Source organism: Porites lutea, chromosome 2 (assembly GCF_958299795.1).
Source record: "Porites lutea chromosome 2, jaPorLute2.1, whole genome shotgun sequence".
Classification (NCBI taxonomy): domain Eukaryota; kingdom Metazoa; phylum Cnidaria; class Anthozoa; order Scleractinia; family Poritidae; genus Porites; species Porites lutea.
The window spans coordinates 48,014,309-48,030,686 of NC_133202.1; the positions used below are offsets into that span (position 1 = coordinate 48,014,309).

The following is a 16,378-nucleotide window of genomic DNA, read 5'->3' on the forward strand; positions in this document are numbered from 1 at the left end:
CAGTACTGAAGAGAAAAAGAAAAAATTTTACCTGTCCTTTCAACAGGATATTCTTTAATAAAGGAAGGTGTGATTTGTTGAGATCTCTAAGTGATTTGATCCCATGTACATGGCAAATAGCCACTAGATACAGGTTTTCCAACTGCTTTTGATCCCATTTCAAATCTGGCAACAAAACAAATCCCGTAACAGGATCTGGGTCCTCAAACACAACACGCTCCACTTCAGCTTTTTTTTCCAGAATGTTGTATACCCACTGTAAAAAAGACAAAGAAAAGAGACATAGAAAAAGAGCAGTTAATTTTGCACGTAAAGGACCCCCGGCTGGTAGACTGTCAGCAGTCTCTTATTTTTCTTTTTAGTCAAAGTCATTTGAGGGCACAATGACAACAACAACATCTTTTATATAAACAGGATAATTTCACAGCATAGCTGATGTGGTCGTGTATAATATAACTCAAACTGAATAGATAGTTAATAAGGAAAAGAGACTAAAAACATTCACCAGGTTGACTTTGCACAAAATTATTTACATTTTACTTTTTACAGGTTTTTATCCACAGTTTTCTGTTTAAAATGTTTCAATCTTTACATTTCTATCTGCAATATCTAATTTCTATTTACAATATATTTACATCTGCGTTATCACTTTTTAAGCCCCTCCTTGAAGGCAGCTAAGCTTTGCTTCACCCTGATCTCATTGGGCAGGCTATTCCATAGTTTAGCCACACTATACCTGACTAATTTTATTAGAAAGTTTGAGGTACATGTAGGCCTCGGGAGGGTAAAACATTAATTTTTTTCTTCTTAGATCATATTTGCAGTTATAAGGAACATTTACTTTTCGTTTGCCGCATGAGGCTCTGGGGGAAAAAGGACAACCACTCACAGCCTACATGGCCAATATGTGAAGTTTTAAGTAAGAAGAATGGGTTTGAGTTTTATTTTCCCATAGTATGGGCACTAAAAAAGGAAGCTTAAACATGTATGAAGGTCTGGCCTTAGCTTTTCAGGAAAATGATAGTTTAATTATTAACTTTTACCACCTTAAAGGGTCATTTGTTTGTTTGTTTGTTTGATTGTCTTCACAAAAATCTGACCATTTCTTTGGAATATGGAAAAACCCAGTCCACTAAAGTTCATTTAAATAACTGTTTACAACTTAATACATTTAATACTGAACTCACAATCCACACATGATCCACAGGCTAGTTGCTTCTAGACATACCTGAATACTGAAAGATTGTTCTTCAATAAATGGTAGAGTGATTGTTTCATAATCAGATGGTGTTTCATAAATAAAATGCACATCTTGCGCAGAATATTTTTCCAAGTGTTTGGCAGTGGCTGGGTAGATGACTGTGCTTTTCAAGGTGTTTAAACTTGGTGGCGGATGACATAAGTACTGGCTATAAATGTCATTGTTGAACTCCCTAGCTAAACTGGTTTCTCTTGACAGCATTTGAGGCAAGGTGGTCTCCGAAAAAGGAGTTTTCTCCAATAAAACAACAGCATCACGATCGGAATTGTCAAACTTTCCTGTAAAGAAAATAGGATAATAATACATTCTTTACCTTGACTTCTTACCATTAAGCCCTTTAATTAGGCCCTAAGTGACTCCTGCCCAATATCCACATACAAATTCTCTCAAATGATATCCATATACTTTCTTAATGAACTAGTTGAGAGAATTTGTTTTAAGATCAAAGCACTTTCCTTTAGGTGTAATTTTATTTATTCTCATCATCTGCTCTTTTAACTCTGTATTGATATTGTTTTTCACAGGAGAAAGTTGATCTTGATCACTTTTGGAACACTAAATCCATTCTAATTTGTTCAGTTAACTGTATGTTCAAATCTGGGCCTTTGAAAACTCGAAACTGGAGTCATACTTAAAGAGAAAAGTAAATTACGAAAAAACACAAATGGAAGAACAAATTTGAGAGCATTTTTTGGTAAAAGCCCAAATGAGTTCCAGTTCTACATGTAACTGGACCTCTAGAGTATTACTCCGTTCAAGCTCACCACATAACACAACTACAGTTGACCCATGATAACTCAAACCCTCACTAACCTCGCGTTAACTTAAACCAAAATCTATTTTCCCTGGATTTACTTTACACATTTACTGTAATTTTACCCTCAGTAACTCAACCCTTCCTATCCTTTACAGTCTAACATCAGCCCTACATTCTAGGGGAAAGGGTATGTACTCCGATATAGGAAACAGGGTTTGCAAATTTTATTGATGAGTGGAGTGAGTGTGACTTCTGCTTCACAAATTTTGAAGTCATTTTGGAATATTTGGAGTCAAGTATCACGACGAAAAAAGCCATTTTCAGACTTTCCAGCACGTGGTCCTGGCGTGTATACACTATCGTGAGGAAAACACGAAGTAGCTGTGGCGGTCCGCTGACCTGGAAAGCTCAAATCCATGATAGTGGTCATCGAGTAAACTTTGATCGTAATTTACCCTCTTCCTGTTTTGTTGTGCAGAATAATTCTTTATTTTCAATGATTTAATTAAGGTTTACAACGTTTACAATTAATGTAAATTGTATTTGTTGTGAAAAAGGCAAGGACAAAACTGTGTTTGTTACCTCCGTAACCTCAGTGGAGTCATCTGAACAATTTTGGTGTAAAATACGCCAAATTTGGCGCATTTGCAAACCCTGGGAAAGTGCTATGGAAGGGTATGTTTTTTGCGGGTTTCTAAAACTAACATTGGTCTATATCTGAAGCCTGAAGCCCTCTTTTCATTGTTGCCCATTTTTGTGAGAGGCAGAGGCTGAGTGGAAATTTCGCCAAGGTAAGAAATCTAGAGAGCACCTTGGCTTCAGAATAACCAGCCACTTGGGATGCTCAATTTTTTATTCTGAACCCCACCATGATCGTAATAAAAATGGAACTTCCCCTTATAGGAACGCTTTTAAGGAACGAGGCATACTGTAAATCCTCTCTTAAGCCCCCTCTCTCAAATAATCCCCTCCCTCTCTATTAAGCCCCCCCCCCCCCCTCCCCTTCCCTATTTATTCTTCACTAATAAATGATAGACTGTATTAATCAACCACGACTGTAAAACTTCGTGTAGACTGATCCGGGATGGTTTACCATCGTCTTTTCTAAATTAAATAAGCCCCCCCCCGCTCCTCTCAAATAGGCCCCCCATCTCTATCAAGAACCCCCCCTCAAATGGGGTTGAAATAAATAAGCCTCCCGGGGGGTTTAATACGGGATTTACGGTACCCAAGTCAACTGAGTACAAATCGACTTGGGTACGAAACGACCGGTTACCCACACTAGGTACTTCTGTAAATTTAGACATTCAACGAGACCGATGCAAAAAAAGTGGGCGCGAATTTCGGAGGTTTAGCAGTAAAAAAATAAGCTTATGCTAAGCTTAAGGAAGTAAAATAACATTAATCCATTTTTAACCTCATAAAAATTGTTAAAAAATCATGAAGACTTTTGTAGCTCACCGTGAATAACTATGGATTTCGTTTGTGCATTTTCGTTTAGGACTTTGACCACCTTAAAACCACCAAAGGATTGAAGGCTATTGTTATCATCAATAATTTCTTCTGCCAGTTTAATCTTCTTCGTGGCAAGAGTCTCAGAATTCTCATTTTGCCGTTTTGGGGCGCTTGAGGCAGCCATCTTCTTCCCTGAAACCCACAATCAAAGGTTAGTCGTAACTGATTTCAATCGATGATTAATCGGATTTCGCTTAGTAGCCAGGCAGAGACCTTTCGGGAATCACCGAGCATGACGGCCATGTTGTGTTTTACCAGTCGGCACGCCCTCAGTGGTACGGCTTCTAAAACAAGCAGTACGCCGTGAATATTGTAATTTCAATTTCATTCTTATATACCGGCAAAAACGGATGGGACATTGTCAAGATCTTTAGCTGTTGTAGATAGCGAGAAAACTGAGGATAGTCGTGTTCTGGGACGAGCAAGTTCCCAATACCGCATCGGTAAGCTTGTGTTTTCGAGATATTTCTGAAATGTTTTAGCTACAGACGTCTTTAGCATATTCTTCTGTTGAAAGCACTGAAATACCGGCCATATCTAAGTGTGTAATCATGACATTTGAATGATCCATTTGTCCCACTGGCTAATTTCTAAACTAAATGTTTGCTGAGTTGAGTGTGTTCGGTTCGTAATGGCAGTTCAGTTGGGGTCGTTTGGGGCTAAATATTATTTTGTGCAACATCCTCAGTTGATCTACTGGTCTTTGATTTGGTGTTTTTACCGTCGCATCTTGCGGAATCTAAACCTCGAAAACGTAATATGTGGTTTTTCTATTTCTTCCTGAATTGTTTCCATATATAGACGTTAACACAATTCATGCAAGCAACGGCGAGCTTGGAAGGGTTTACGTCATCTAGGACGAGTAAATATTGCCAACGTTGGGGATATTTTCTTTGAAACCAATAAGCTTAAATATTCTACGTAGACTAAGCTTGAGCTGAATCAATCTCTGTGTTGTTTTCATATTTCAGAGTTGAAATACGGTAATATTTTCTTTTCATTCCTTTAGACTAAATATAATAGCATTTGTTTTTAATATTTATACAATACGTAGCTGAAGTTGCAGATAATTATCTTGGCTCACAGTCACCAGTGAAAGTCCAAAGATTTTTCCAGAAGTTTACGAACTAAAATATTGATATAGTTATCAACTGGATGACAGCGCAGCCTATATTTTTAATTCAGTTTGAAAAGAACATTTAAAAGGTCTTTTCAAAAGTCCATGAAATACTAGATAGAGGCTTGACATTTCAAGTTGGATATGAATACTGTGAAATAATTAATTTTTCTCCTTTGGCTGTACAATCACTGCTATAATTTTGTATTTAATGTATGCACTTTAGCATTATCCTTAATTTTCTAACTATATTTACAACCAAAACCATTTACATTTACATTTTTTGTTCGTTTACTTTTTTCTTTGTTAAGTAGTCGACTTGAAGCTAACAATGTGATAATGTTACATGTTAAATGTTATTGAAGGTGGCATTTTTTTTCGGTATTTCAAGACCTTTTTTTATAAAAATTAACTCTGGAGCATATTTATATAATATAGATGAGAACAATGTTTATAATTGATAATATAATTTTTGAGTTGGTCATTGCAATGCAAACCAATGAGTGTACACCTAACATGTTTGTTTGTTTGGTTTTTTTTTGTTTTGTTTTTTTGTTTTGTTTTTTTTACAGATTTTAATGAAATTTTTGCAAACTGTGTTTTTTCAGTAACTAGCACTGTCATGGAATAGATCTTGGAAGAAAAGGCTTATTTGGCACAAGTTTTTTAATCCATTAATGCCACGGATTATTTTTATCTCTGCAGGCTTTGCCGAAGTGTCAACATGGGGAAGCTATTATCAAAAATATTTGGAAACAAAGAAATGAGAATTTTAATGTTGGGGCTTGATGCTGCTGGAAAAACCAGTATCCTCTTTAAAAAAATGCATGAGCTATAATGCATTGAATAATGAGAGACTTATCTTTTCATTAATTTTTTAATGTGATTTTGTGCAAGTATCTGATACTTACAAGCTTGGTTAATATGTGTTTGAATTAATAGTTGTAGTGTTATTCAGGAATTTAGAGGGTTGAGAGCACACAATATTATAATAATTTTTTCCCATGTTGTCAGAACTTGCGACAATTATTGTTTTCTTCTCTCAATCTTCTGAATTCCTACTCTTCGCTACAGTGTGTAAAATGCTGTCATAATGTAGTTTTGAAACCAGGGCAACAGACCATGGTTGTATGTCAGGTGAAACGTGCCTCGCTAAGTAATTGCATGTTTGTATCTTTAGTATATATTCTAGAGTAAAAGATAGAACATAGATAATACAAACAAAATTTTCTGTTTCACACTTAGAATAAGGGCCTTGGTTTTTAAATTTGAGTAAACACATGCACGGTGGGGTTATCAATATGTAACACCTGTACAGTGTAAATAGCGTTTATATTTTCTGACAGTTAAATTCCGCTTAAGGATTGTACCATTTTCCAGGTAATGTCGTAAGTCTAATAGGTGTACAAAGAGCTATGAGGATTATATTCCACTCTGTTGTTGGTAGTGTAAAGTTTTAAGTTCATGTGAATTATTTTCTTTAGTTGGTACTTTTTCAGTTGCATATACTTACCACCATCGGATATTAGTACAGATTTGTAACCTAACTTAACCTAGTGACTGAGCTTACAAGTAGCTACAATGTATCAGGGCTCAAAAAGAACTTGAATTCCAGCTTGTCCTTTGGGTAAGCAGCTTTTACATTTTGCTTGCCCAAGGCCACTCCTTGCTCATCAAAGTTAATGATTTTGTTGGAGGTTGAATTGTCTGGACCTTCGCTGTTTCAGCAAGTAAGCTTTATAAGTTACTTGCTCATCAGGAAACTATTCTTGTCCTGGACTACTGGACGAGACTTGTTTCAAGCCCTAGTGTATAGTCATGTCGTGATTCAGTTTCATCCTTGGTTTAAATTTTGTTTTCCGTTGTCTTTGGGAGTGGTTTTGTTGATTATGAGTTTATAAAATAAAGTTAAATAAAATTTGAACCAGGGGAAAAAATGAGCTAAAACGTGCAATGTATTTAAACTGTGATGAGGTTAAGTACATTGCAATGGACAATATTTTGTTATTTGTAATTTATTTTTTATTCCATTCTATAGATAATACCTGAGTTGTACAATATTAATTAATAGAGGGTTGTTTAAACTATGTGTACATAAGGTAAGCACAAAAATTGAGAATGGAGAAGGGCACATTATAGTAAAACTAATTATTGCCCTTTAACAAGATTGACTAAGCAGCTTCAAAAAAACATGGCCATCATCCTTGCTGGCTGGCTACTGACTGCTGAGGGCTGCATGGGGGCTGAGGAAAAGAAAAAAATAGTAATTCTCTAGAGTGTTCATTTCCTGATTTCTCTAGTGATAGCTCTGTAGTTGCTCTGACCTCTTAGAGCTTGTCCCTTGTTTTTCCTCTTTACATGTGATATTTTTTCAAGGTTTGTCTGATTCACATGCATACATGTATGTACATGTAAAATATAAAAAGACAAAGAGGAAATTCCCTCAAGCATATCACATAGCCTACACTAGGAAAGCAAAACATAAAGCTAAAGAGATCTCTTTTAAAGGGATGAAAATGTAAGTTTCATCCAACATGTCTATCTTTTTCATCAATAATCCTTTACATTGTACATTTTCTACTGTTGATCCCAGATGTCCTCATTTCTTAGTGCAGTTTGAAAAAAACTAGACACATTATTACTAAATATTTATTTGCTTAGTCCAAGGTTTATAACAGCTGTAAACTTAATGTTAAAAATGGAAATCACAGTTTGCATTATCAGGGTGCTAAAAAGGTAGTTTTGCTGCTTGGTACGTGTATTTGGGTATTCTGTAGCTAGTATGTACTAGCCCAAGAGATATTCTAACTACCCATGTTTTTGATGAGCAGGATCTGTGACTTTGCTATGACTGTAAATAGGTTTTTGCAATGTTCCTTGTTACATTTTGTTGCATTTATATTCATAGAGTTTACAAAAAAATATTTGTTGACCCTTAACACCAAGCAGCTGTATTGTACAAGCTTAAACTTGGACAGTCAGTCACAACCATACCAACTGTAGGTTTTAATGTGGAGACAGTGTCCTACAAGAATGTTAAATTCAATGTTTGGGTATGTTCTATTATAATGCTCTATCTTGAATCTATTAAATAATATTGTTAACTCATTCATTTGTTCGGAGCGATAACTTAACAAATAGACAACAATTTTCCAAGGTCTGTACTCTAAAATGATGGCAAAATGTTCAAAACTCAAGAGGAACCATAAGCCACAGGCAAGTGGTTTCTCTGTATTGTTTCACAATCAAGTTAATTTAACTGGCTGATACATACATGTACATGTAGCTTTCAGTTTCTGATGTCTTAAACTTGTAGCACTTGGTCAATGCCCTGATGATTGGCTAGCACTCTACTTTTCAGTTCTTGACATTATCCATTTTAACTTGCAATGAACCAAATCTGTTCAGATACCACATTTCACTGTCAGTTGTAGATGGTCATTGTACATTCAGGAGCAAAATGAGGTTAACACTATTTCAGTATTCAAAACTTTGACTGTGACCAGTCTCATAGCATGCAAGATGTTAGTTTAGTAAGCTTTTTAAGTCCTGCAACTGACTTTGGATAGCAAACTTCCTACGCATAAGAAGTTCGTAGCCATGGAGATTGTACCTATATTTTGACATTTGAGAAATAGTATTGTTTGTTTTTTTAGGATGTTGGTGGACAAGATAAGATTCGCCCTCTTTGGCGGCATTACTATGCTGGGACCCAGGGCTTGATATTTGTAGTTGATTGTGCCGACCGTGATAGAATTGATGAAGCAAGACAAGAGCTCCACAGAATTATAAATGACAGACTCATGAAAGAGGCCATTATCTTAATATTTGCAAACAAACAGGATCTACCTGATGGTAGGTATAATTGGACACATTAGACATGTAGGGCATTAAAAAATGCACATTTGTGCTTTTTTTGGTAATGCATTTTGCGAAATTAATTAAGCCCGCTCTCAGTTAACACCCCCCTTCCCCGCTCAAACTTGCTTTGAGTACAGAGTTTTAGTGGAACCTCAATAATATAACAAAGGGCCAAGGGACTGGCAAGATTTGTTCACTATAACGAAGTTTGTTATACCAAGGGCCTCGTGATATATAGGGGTTTCACTACATGATAGAGGATTTTCAATAGTGGGCTATAACAGACCAGGATGTGTTGTTATTTCATCAAGACTCTTGGTTGAAAAGGTTTAAAGGCTTGTTTATAGTGGAAAGTGCACCTACATGTAGCTTATCCAGCTAGTTTACAGGCACTCCACTCAAATACTTAGAAACAAATAATTCAAATGCAACATAACAGGATTAAAAACCCCAACTGGCAGGTGACAGTTGGCAGTTGGCTATTTACAAGTGTGGCTGAGGATTTGAACTCAGGACGACCAAGAACAAATCCTGCAAGTCGCCAGAGTGTGACTACGTGCTTACCACTCTGCCACACTGCCTCCTTGGTGTGGTTGATTGTTTTGTAAATCTACTATAACCATTGAAAACAACTACAAAAAGTACATTTAAAGCAATAGGTACATCCTGTAGCATCAGATAATAAATTGTCTGTAAAATAATTTCCTATTATACTAATGCCAGCATCACCACTAGACATAGAGTTTACTGGGCATACATAATAATAGGTGTTCAATGTGCAAAGTAAAATACCATCAACCATGTGACCCTGTAATTGCTTATGTGTAACAGTTTTAGTTGATGTTTTCTTATAATGAAGATTGTGGGACAGATTTGTTTCCATTGTCTCTTTTATAGCATAATTTGCTGAAATAAAAAATGACCAAATTTGTCATGGCTTCTGTTTGTTTTGGTAAACATACATTTCTCTGCACCAATGTTCTTTACTTATCTTATTGTAAAGTTAATGAGGAAAGATGAGCGTAAAAATTAGCACACACTGTATGTTCTGGCACGTCTCACTGTGATTGAAAAGATTGCCTTGCTTACTTTCAAATAGTAATTTTCAATTTTTTTGGCACTTCAATTATCAAACTTATCAGGTGCAAGGCTTCCATTTGGATTCTTTGGCTCTTAATCTGCTCTGTAAGATGGATATTATTGCATTTTTGAGTTGCTAATGTTTGAGTAATGATGTATATTAATTCATTTATTCTTAGCAGTGAAGGGTTTATTTGCTTACTATTGATGCACTGGCCAAGGAAAAGGAATAATATTGCTTTGTTTCCGCTAAATGTCTTTAAGTTATCAAAACTAAGGAAACTTGCTTATAAAGTATTATTATTCCACTATTATCTCATTTTACCATATAAGGTCAAGAGAACGTGCAAAATATGAGGCCATAATACACTGCACTGTAGTGTCCTGGTTTAACCAGTTTGCAACAGGGCAAATACCGGCGGATTGGATGTAAATGGAGCAACTATGGTAGACAGAATCAGGGTGTTTTGGATACTCTTACCAAAAAATAGAGGCCAAAATAACATTTTTTTTACAGTAGAATAATTAACTGCTCAATCAATGGCTTAGGCTGCATATAATATTGCAAACATGTAGCACATTGTATGAATTTTCAATCATAGCTTTAACATTTTGACTTCCGGAGAAGTGTTACTGGTTTTGATACCCAGCATTACGTTTTTTTTCTTTTTTATGGTTACTGGAGTAGACTATTCATAGCCAGTAAGTACATGTCGTATTAGATAATTTTTGCTTCCTTACATGACATAATGAATCTAACAAATCTGAGATCAAGATTCTTATCTTGGATTCTCTCAAATAAACCATAATTATTGTGACTATAGCCCGGAGGATGATTTTATCAGTCAATTAATAATATTATTTTTTACTTTTTTCATTTTGCAGCAATGAAACCACATGAAGTGCAAGAAAAACTTGGTCTTACAAGAATCCGTGATAGGAACTGGTATGTGCAGCCGTCATGTGCAACAACAGGAGATGGCTTATATCAAGGATTACAATGGCTTAGCTCCAATCATCGCACATGATGCTCAGCTTTAGTAATTAAATTTTCCACAATAATTCAATAGTTTTTTATGGTCCAACAGCATTATTTGAACATTATTGAAACTCACAGCAGTTTTATCCTGAAATGGACTTGATGTTGCTGCTACTTTTTTTTTTTGCGTTTTTATTACATACTTTTTTATGAGGTGTGCAGCTGTTGCAATGTTACTGGAGAAAGTAAAGGATTTGCTCTCTCTGAAGTTGTGAAACTGTGTTAGAAGCATTACATGGTTAAATATATTTTTATGGTTGATGTGGTGGAGTTAGTGTGCACCACAGTCAAAACTAACATCTGGTTATTGGCTGTTAAGTCTGTCTGCAAGCCAGGGCCTAAATCCTTCTTATTGGACCCCAGCTGTGTATCAGGACTTGAGTACATCCCATGATTGGTTTGTTTAAAAAGTCATTGTTCAAATGGCCAATCAGGTTAATGGGCAATTCAAAATGCAAATCTGGTAATTCAGTCTCTTGGGGGCCCAGAATAGGGATCTTGGCAATGCTCAACAGTCGTTACTATTACAAGCACGATGTTAGATTATGTACACGATGCTGGCTATAGCAGAGTGTGTGCATATTGTTTATCTATGTACATTGTGTAGACTGTTGCAGAGTATTCTATTATTAATTTTTTGGCATTTACTAATTCCAATGACATTATTTTAGAGTAGTGAGTCACTCCCAAAGCACCTGAAAGCTGGTTGTTTTCCAGACAAAACTTAAGGTGTAAGTCATTCAGTGCTAATTAGTTTGGAAATGCCTTTGTAGCCTTTGTGTAGCGGCACCCTCCCCCCGACGAAGGAAAAACAGAGAGAGGGAGCTCCCTCTCTCCGTTTTTCCTTTGTCGGCGTGAGGGTGCGGCTACATGTAGGCTAATGCCTTTGGGATAACTTGCATCCACATTACTGTTTGGTCTTCCTGTGGAAACATACATGTATACAGCTTTTTTAATTAACATTGTTGGAAAGCCTACACAATGTGACTTCATAGCAATATGGGCAATTTAATAATAATAATAATAGTTGACCAGCAACCCATCAGTTATAAAATCCAAAGTCAAGCTTTTGCTCTGTTTTATCCATAAGTAACATGAAAACACTGCAAAGTTATGACTGAACTATAAGAGGATTTTCAGCCAGCCACATGACTTTGTTGTCGTTCTGCATTTGATGTGAGGCATTAAATCAGACAAGTTTAGTTGAAATAGATGGATGTTGTTGTTCAGTTTTATCCTTGGTAAATTTTATTGCTTTTTTATGAGGAATGTTAATTTATGACAATGCAGTTTTAAAACAAGGGAAAAGTAAAATTTCATCCAAGGAAAAAATTCAACCACAACAAATACTTTATTTTAATAATTAAAATTCATTTCTCAAACTACAACTATCGTTTAACTGTCCAGGGAGTAGATACCTGAAGACTTCTAGGTTCAGGTAATATTTTATCACAATTTTTTTTTCAGCGTTGGTCAGGAGTGTTAATCAAACCTTGTTAGGATACAGGATATCTTTACTAAGCATGGTTTCTTAAGTCAAGCCCCAGGCCTTTAGTTAAAGGTAGTTATCTGTCTACTTAGAAGAAAATGATTGAGTGTTTTTTTTTAGAAAAAAAAATTAAGGGCCCATTTTGGATTTTGTCAGAGTGAATGGGGTTTGCTTTTAAGTGTTGCCAGAATTATAATTGTATTATATTAAGGTACCTGTTTTTGCTTGTTTAAAATATTTTGTATTTTTATTTAGCACTTTAGGTACTCTTAACCTTGATTTTATTTTGTCACAACATTGCTAGATAAAATTGAAGTGTAATTTGATTTGACTTTCCGATTGTTGTATTATAAATAGTATAAATTCATCCTTATTCATCAGAACTCATCTGCTTTATAAGGTAGATAAAGCTATTTCCAGGACGAATTACTTGTTCGCTGGATAGAAATTTTGCCAGTGAAAAGCACTGTACAACTTTTGGACAATAACATTAATAAGACAATTAACGCCTCACAAAAGGTGAAAATTTTCAAAATAATATTATTGGATTAGTCACACATGACAAAATTTCTTCCCAGTACTATATCTTGAAATATGCTTAAATGCTAGTTTCTAATTTAAATAAATGCTTGTGGAATACACAAAGCATAAGAACATTTTTTATGAAATTTTTGGTGTTGGGCAACTCGATAATTTTCAGGGCTGTCTCATATTTTTAAATAGACATAAAGTCAAAAAAAAAATTTGCGAGGTAAATCTCTGGTAGATTGTGTGCTTGATACTATTTTTATCTGTTCATTTCTTTTTAAAAATGGCCTTTAATATGGTAACTAATATGGTATTTTTTGTGTACGGACTAAAAGAACATAGAATAATCCCAAATTCCTACACTTAGAACAAGCCCCGTGTTGAATTGTACGCCAGTCATTCTATATGTACAATTATTTTATTGGTAGACTGTTGGATAGCATGTATTCGTAATACAGAATATTAAATTAATTAAGTAAACCATGTTTCCTCGAATTAGCACGCTCAGATGTCCCTTTCTTATTCGAGGTCAAGTAAACTTTATTTTCTGATAAGGTCTCACTGGTCAATAAAGTTTCGTCTCTAAACAGTCACTCTGCTTGTTGTTGAACATTCCGAAAGATTTTTAGCTTGCGAGCAAGCTCTCCAGTTATGAAACCGCTCATTTATAGAAAACCCAGGGTTCCTACAGCGTCTTGAATTCTTGAAAAAGTCTGGAAATTTGCCCGGCAATTTTCCAAACCTTGAAAAAATCTGCTTTGCAAGTGATTTTTTTTTCGTTTTGGTCAAATCTTATTCGATTTCACCTGTAAGTTTGCAACGCCATCATGAAAAAAGCTTTGTTCCTGCGTTTTTAAGGTCTTTACTGATCACCTATTTGATAACCTTGAGTCTGGAAAAAATCTTGAATTTTGGATCCAATATCTGTACGAACCCTGAAAACCTTAAGAGACGCGATCACCGATAGACTACGAGCAGTCTCTCTTTTTTGTCTTGGTCAGTCGAGCAAAATGCTCGAGACACGCGAATGACCACGCGCGTGACTGAAGGCGCGAGACGGGAGAGGCTGCCGCCCTCGTTTCTCGCGGCTTCGCCGCTCAACTCTCGCGCGTGCGTGCACTCCCCTAAGAGACTGCTCGCAGTCTAGATCACCGATTAATACGAAAACTGTTCGAGAGGCTATGTCATGCTATTTGCTATCTTTATAAAAGCTAAAAACCTTTTCGCATCAATATTGAATTCCAAAAATAATGGTCCTGTTTTATTATCTAAGACTCTATTTAGGTACTGAAACTGTTTCCTGTCTGTTGCAACGGATGGCAAGGATTTTACTTTGTCAGACTATTCCACACTTTCACATCCCCAGAATGACTCAGAAGTGTGGAACTGAGAGGACACAAAAAGATAGAAGGGATATTCTGACCTTACTAATTTGGGATTCGTAAGTGCCACTCCTTGAGCATCTTACAATGGCCAGTTGCATTAAAGAGGTCCAGACCACAGCGATAAACCGTAGTACAGTCACGTGATGATCAGTCCAGGAAAAGTGGATCAGTAATTTGCGTGGACAAAATTTATAAACTGCCGACTAATGCTGTTTGCATTAGTCTGCAGCTTATAGTCTGGGCATTTTGTCTACCTGTTTTTCCCCCTCCTTGCACTGTTCCTTGTAAGATTGTCTTGGCAAGCCGTGCTGATCTTGATACATGCCCAAACCACTTGAACTTAGGTGTCCTAGATATGGCCTTAGGCCCGATGGCTTGCCTGAATGCCTCTGACTGCATCGTTGATTATCTGTCCTTTGTATGAGATGACTAGCAGTTTCCTGGAGCATCTCATCTCAGTGGCCTGAAATGTTCTTCTGGATGGCTGTTGTCAATGTCCAGGTTTCGCAGGCGTGCAAGAGTGCTGCATAGGTCTGATCTTTAAGCTAAGAGAGATATTCTTTCGTTTAATTCGAGATGGTCTTCAGTTTCGCCAGTGCTGCTGTTGTCTGCGCAATTCTGGACAGTACGTCAGGTTGGAACCTTGAACTGTGACGACGGCGCCCTGATCCTTGAAACTGTCACATTCGTTCAATTTTTTTGCCGTTGACCGTGGTATTAATGCTGATCCCATCTGTGTTGTTGATCATCAGTTTCGACTTCTCTCCGCCAATTTTCATGCCAAAGGCAGAAGAGGTCTTGTGTAGGCGATCCACCAGAGAGGCTGCAGGTTCCTCGTCGTTGAAGCCATCATGTGAACGCCAAAACGTAAGTTTGTGATTTTTCTGCCTTCGAGCCTGACTGTTCCTTTGTGATCTTCCAGTGCGTTAATCATACTTCTGTTCAGAAAGATGTTGAAAAGATTCGGTGAGCGCAAACAGCCTTGTCTGACTCCGGCACATCGTTCTGAACTAGTCTCTTGTGCCGCCAGTAAGGTAGACTGCACTGGTGGCTTTGTTGTAGAGGTTCTCTGTTTAGGTTGGCTCAGGATGCTAGATCTCGTTGCTGATTTTATATAAGGCGCTAATAACAGCATCTCGTCGTGCTTATGCTAGCTACCATGGGAATTGTCCCATATCCCTGCTTCGACCTCTTCCTCCAAGACTGGGTAGTTACCAATGTTGGCTCTTGGTTGGACATTCAGTACCTCTGGGTCACCTTCGTATACATGGTTGCACAGTTTTGCGCAGTATTCTGTCCACCCATTTCGAATGTCCTAGCTGTTTCAGTCATTGTTGCATTAAAGGTGTTCATTAGTGTGTCCACTTCTGTGTCATCTACATCGAGCATGGTAAGTGCCGGTGATGGTGCAAATCTTACTAAGAAGAATTCTGCCAATTCAGGTCTTAACGCTTTTCGAAATGCAACTAATACTTGTGGGGGCCCTGCATTATAATCTTCTTCAAATGGAACTGGAAGTTTATCATTACTATAATTCATGGTCGCCTTGGACATCACCAACTGGGAAGTTTCGTGTTTGGAAGCGCCTGATGTAGTATTCTCCATTTGGGCTGAGCCGTGATTTTTGTTCTGGATGCTTTAATTATTTATGCCTGCCAGGTGAACTCACCAACACGAGATTTTCAACAAGCAAATTCCAGAAGCCTAGAACCTCTCGTTTGTCTCCGTGTTGCAGTAACGCCCACGTGTGTAGCCTGAAAAACAGGCGACATTTCACGACGCCATCACTAGTTTCCACGTAAAATGATGTCTGAGGAACGACTGAAGAAATTCTGTACTGATGACGTGAATTACCTAGATCTTGGTAGTGCTTCTGATTGGTTGGGGTGCGAGGGGAATTTGCTTCAACCAATCAGACAGACAGACAGCCTTTATTTTACCACGATGATATTAAAAGCTATGCAGCTTATGGGGTCGTGCATAAAAACTAGACCTAAGAACGAAATATATACATATTAAAATAACACAAAATCGGACTATCTAAAAACTAATTGTTAAAAACTCTGACTAAACTATGTATGTACATCAGTAAAAACTCTAAAATCCCCTAAATATAATTAAAATCTTTACGTCTAAAATTTGTAGTTGATGTAGAAGTAGTTTTAAAAGTCAACTCTTTAGAAATGTCCATTGAACGGGTTTTCCTCTTCAGGTCTTTATAACTTATGTTTCAAACATTCTTGTCCTGCTCAAAAATTTAAAGCATTCCATAGTACCCGGCCTCTATGAGCGATAGAGTTTTTGCTATAGGTAGAACTGAATCGAGGATCCGTTAGAGAAACTGGC

At 36.8% G+C, this 16,378-nt stretch overlaps 2 protein-coding genes across 2 annotated transcripts in view; one reads left to right on the top strand and one right to left on the bottom strand.

Annotated features, from left to right (window-relative positions):
• LOC140928877 (m7GpppX diphosphatase-like) overlaps window positions 1–3,666 on the bottom strand; it is a 6,415-nt gene extending 2,749 nt beyond the window's left edge. The window contains exons 1-3 of the mRNA XM_073378681.1: window positions 3,480–3,666; window positions 1,229–1,539; window positions 32–256 (exon numbers count right to left, since the gene is read on the bottom strand). Coding sequence (XP_073234782.1) covers window positions 32–256; window positions 1,229–1,539; window positions 3,480–3,657 — 714 coding nt within the window. The 5' untranslated portion in view covers window positions 3,658–3,666. The remainder of the gene's footprint in view (window positions 1–31; window positions 257–1,228; window positions 1,540–3,479) is intronic.
• Window positions 3,667–3,748: 82 nt separating this feature from the next.
• LOC140928878 (ADP-ribosylation factor 6) lies at window positions 3,749–13,240 on the top strand. The gene is made up of 5 exons (XM_073378682.1): window positions 3,749–3,976; window positions 5,356–5,456; window positions 7,600–7,703; window positions 8,307–8,505; window positions 10,477–13,240. Exons 2-5 carry the CDS (start codon window positions 5,375–5,377, stop codon window positions 10,617–10,619), a joined length of 528 nt encoding a protein of 175 aa, XP_073234783.1. The 5' UTR covers window positions 3,749–3,976; window positions 5,356–5,374; the 3' UTR covers window positions 10,620–13,240.
• The last annotated feature ends 3,138 nt before the right edge of the window (window positions 13,241–16,378 follow it).

Coding starts and splice junctions, on each gene's coding strand:
- LOC140928878 (XM_073378682.1), top strand. CDS start 5,375: ATGGGGAAGCTATTATCAAAAATATTTGGAAACAAAGAAATGAGAATT. Junction 5,457..7,599: donor TGATGCTGCTGGAAAAACCA/GTATCCTCTTTA, acceptor AACACCAAGCAG/CTGTATTGTACAAGCTTAAA. Junction 8,506..10,476: donor CAAACAGGATCTACCTGATG/GTAGGTATAATT, acceptor TTCATTTTGCAG/CAATGAAACCACATGAAGTG.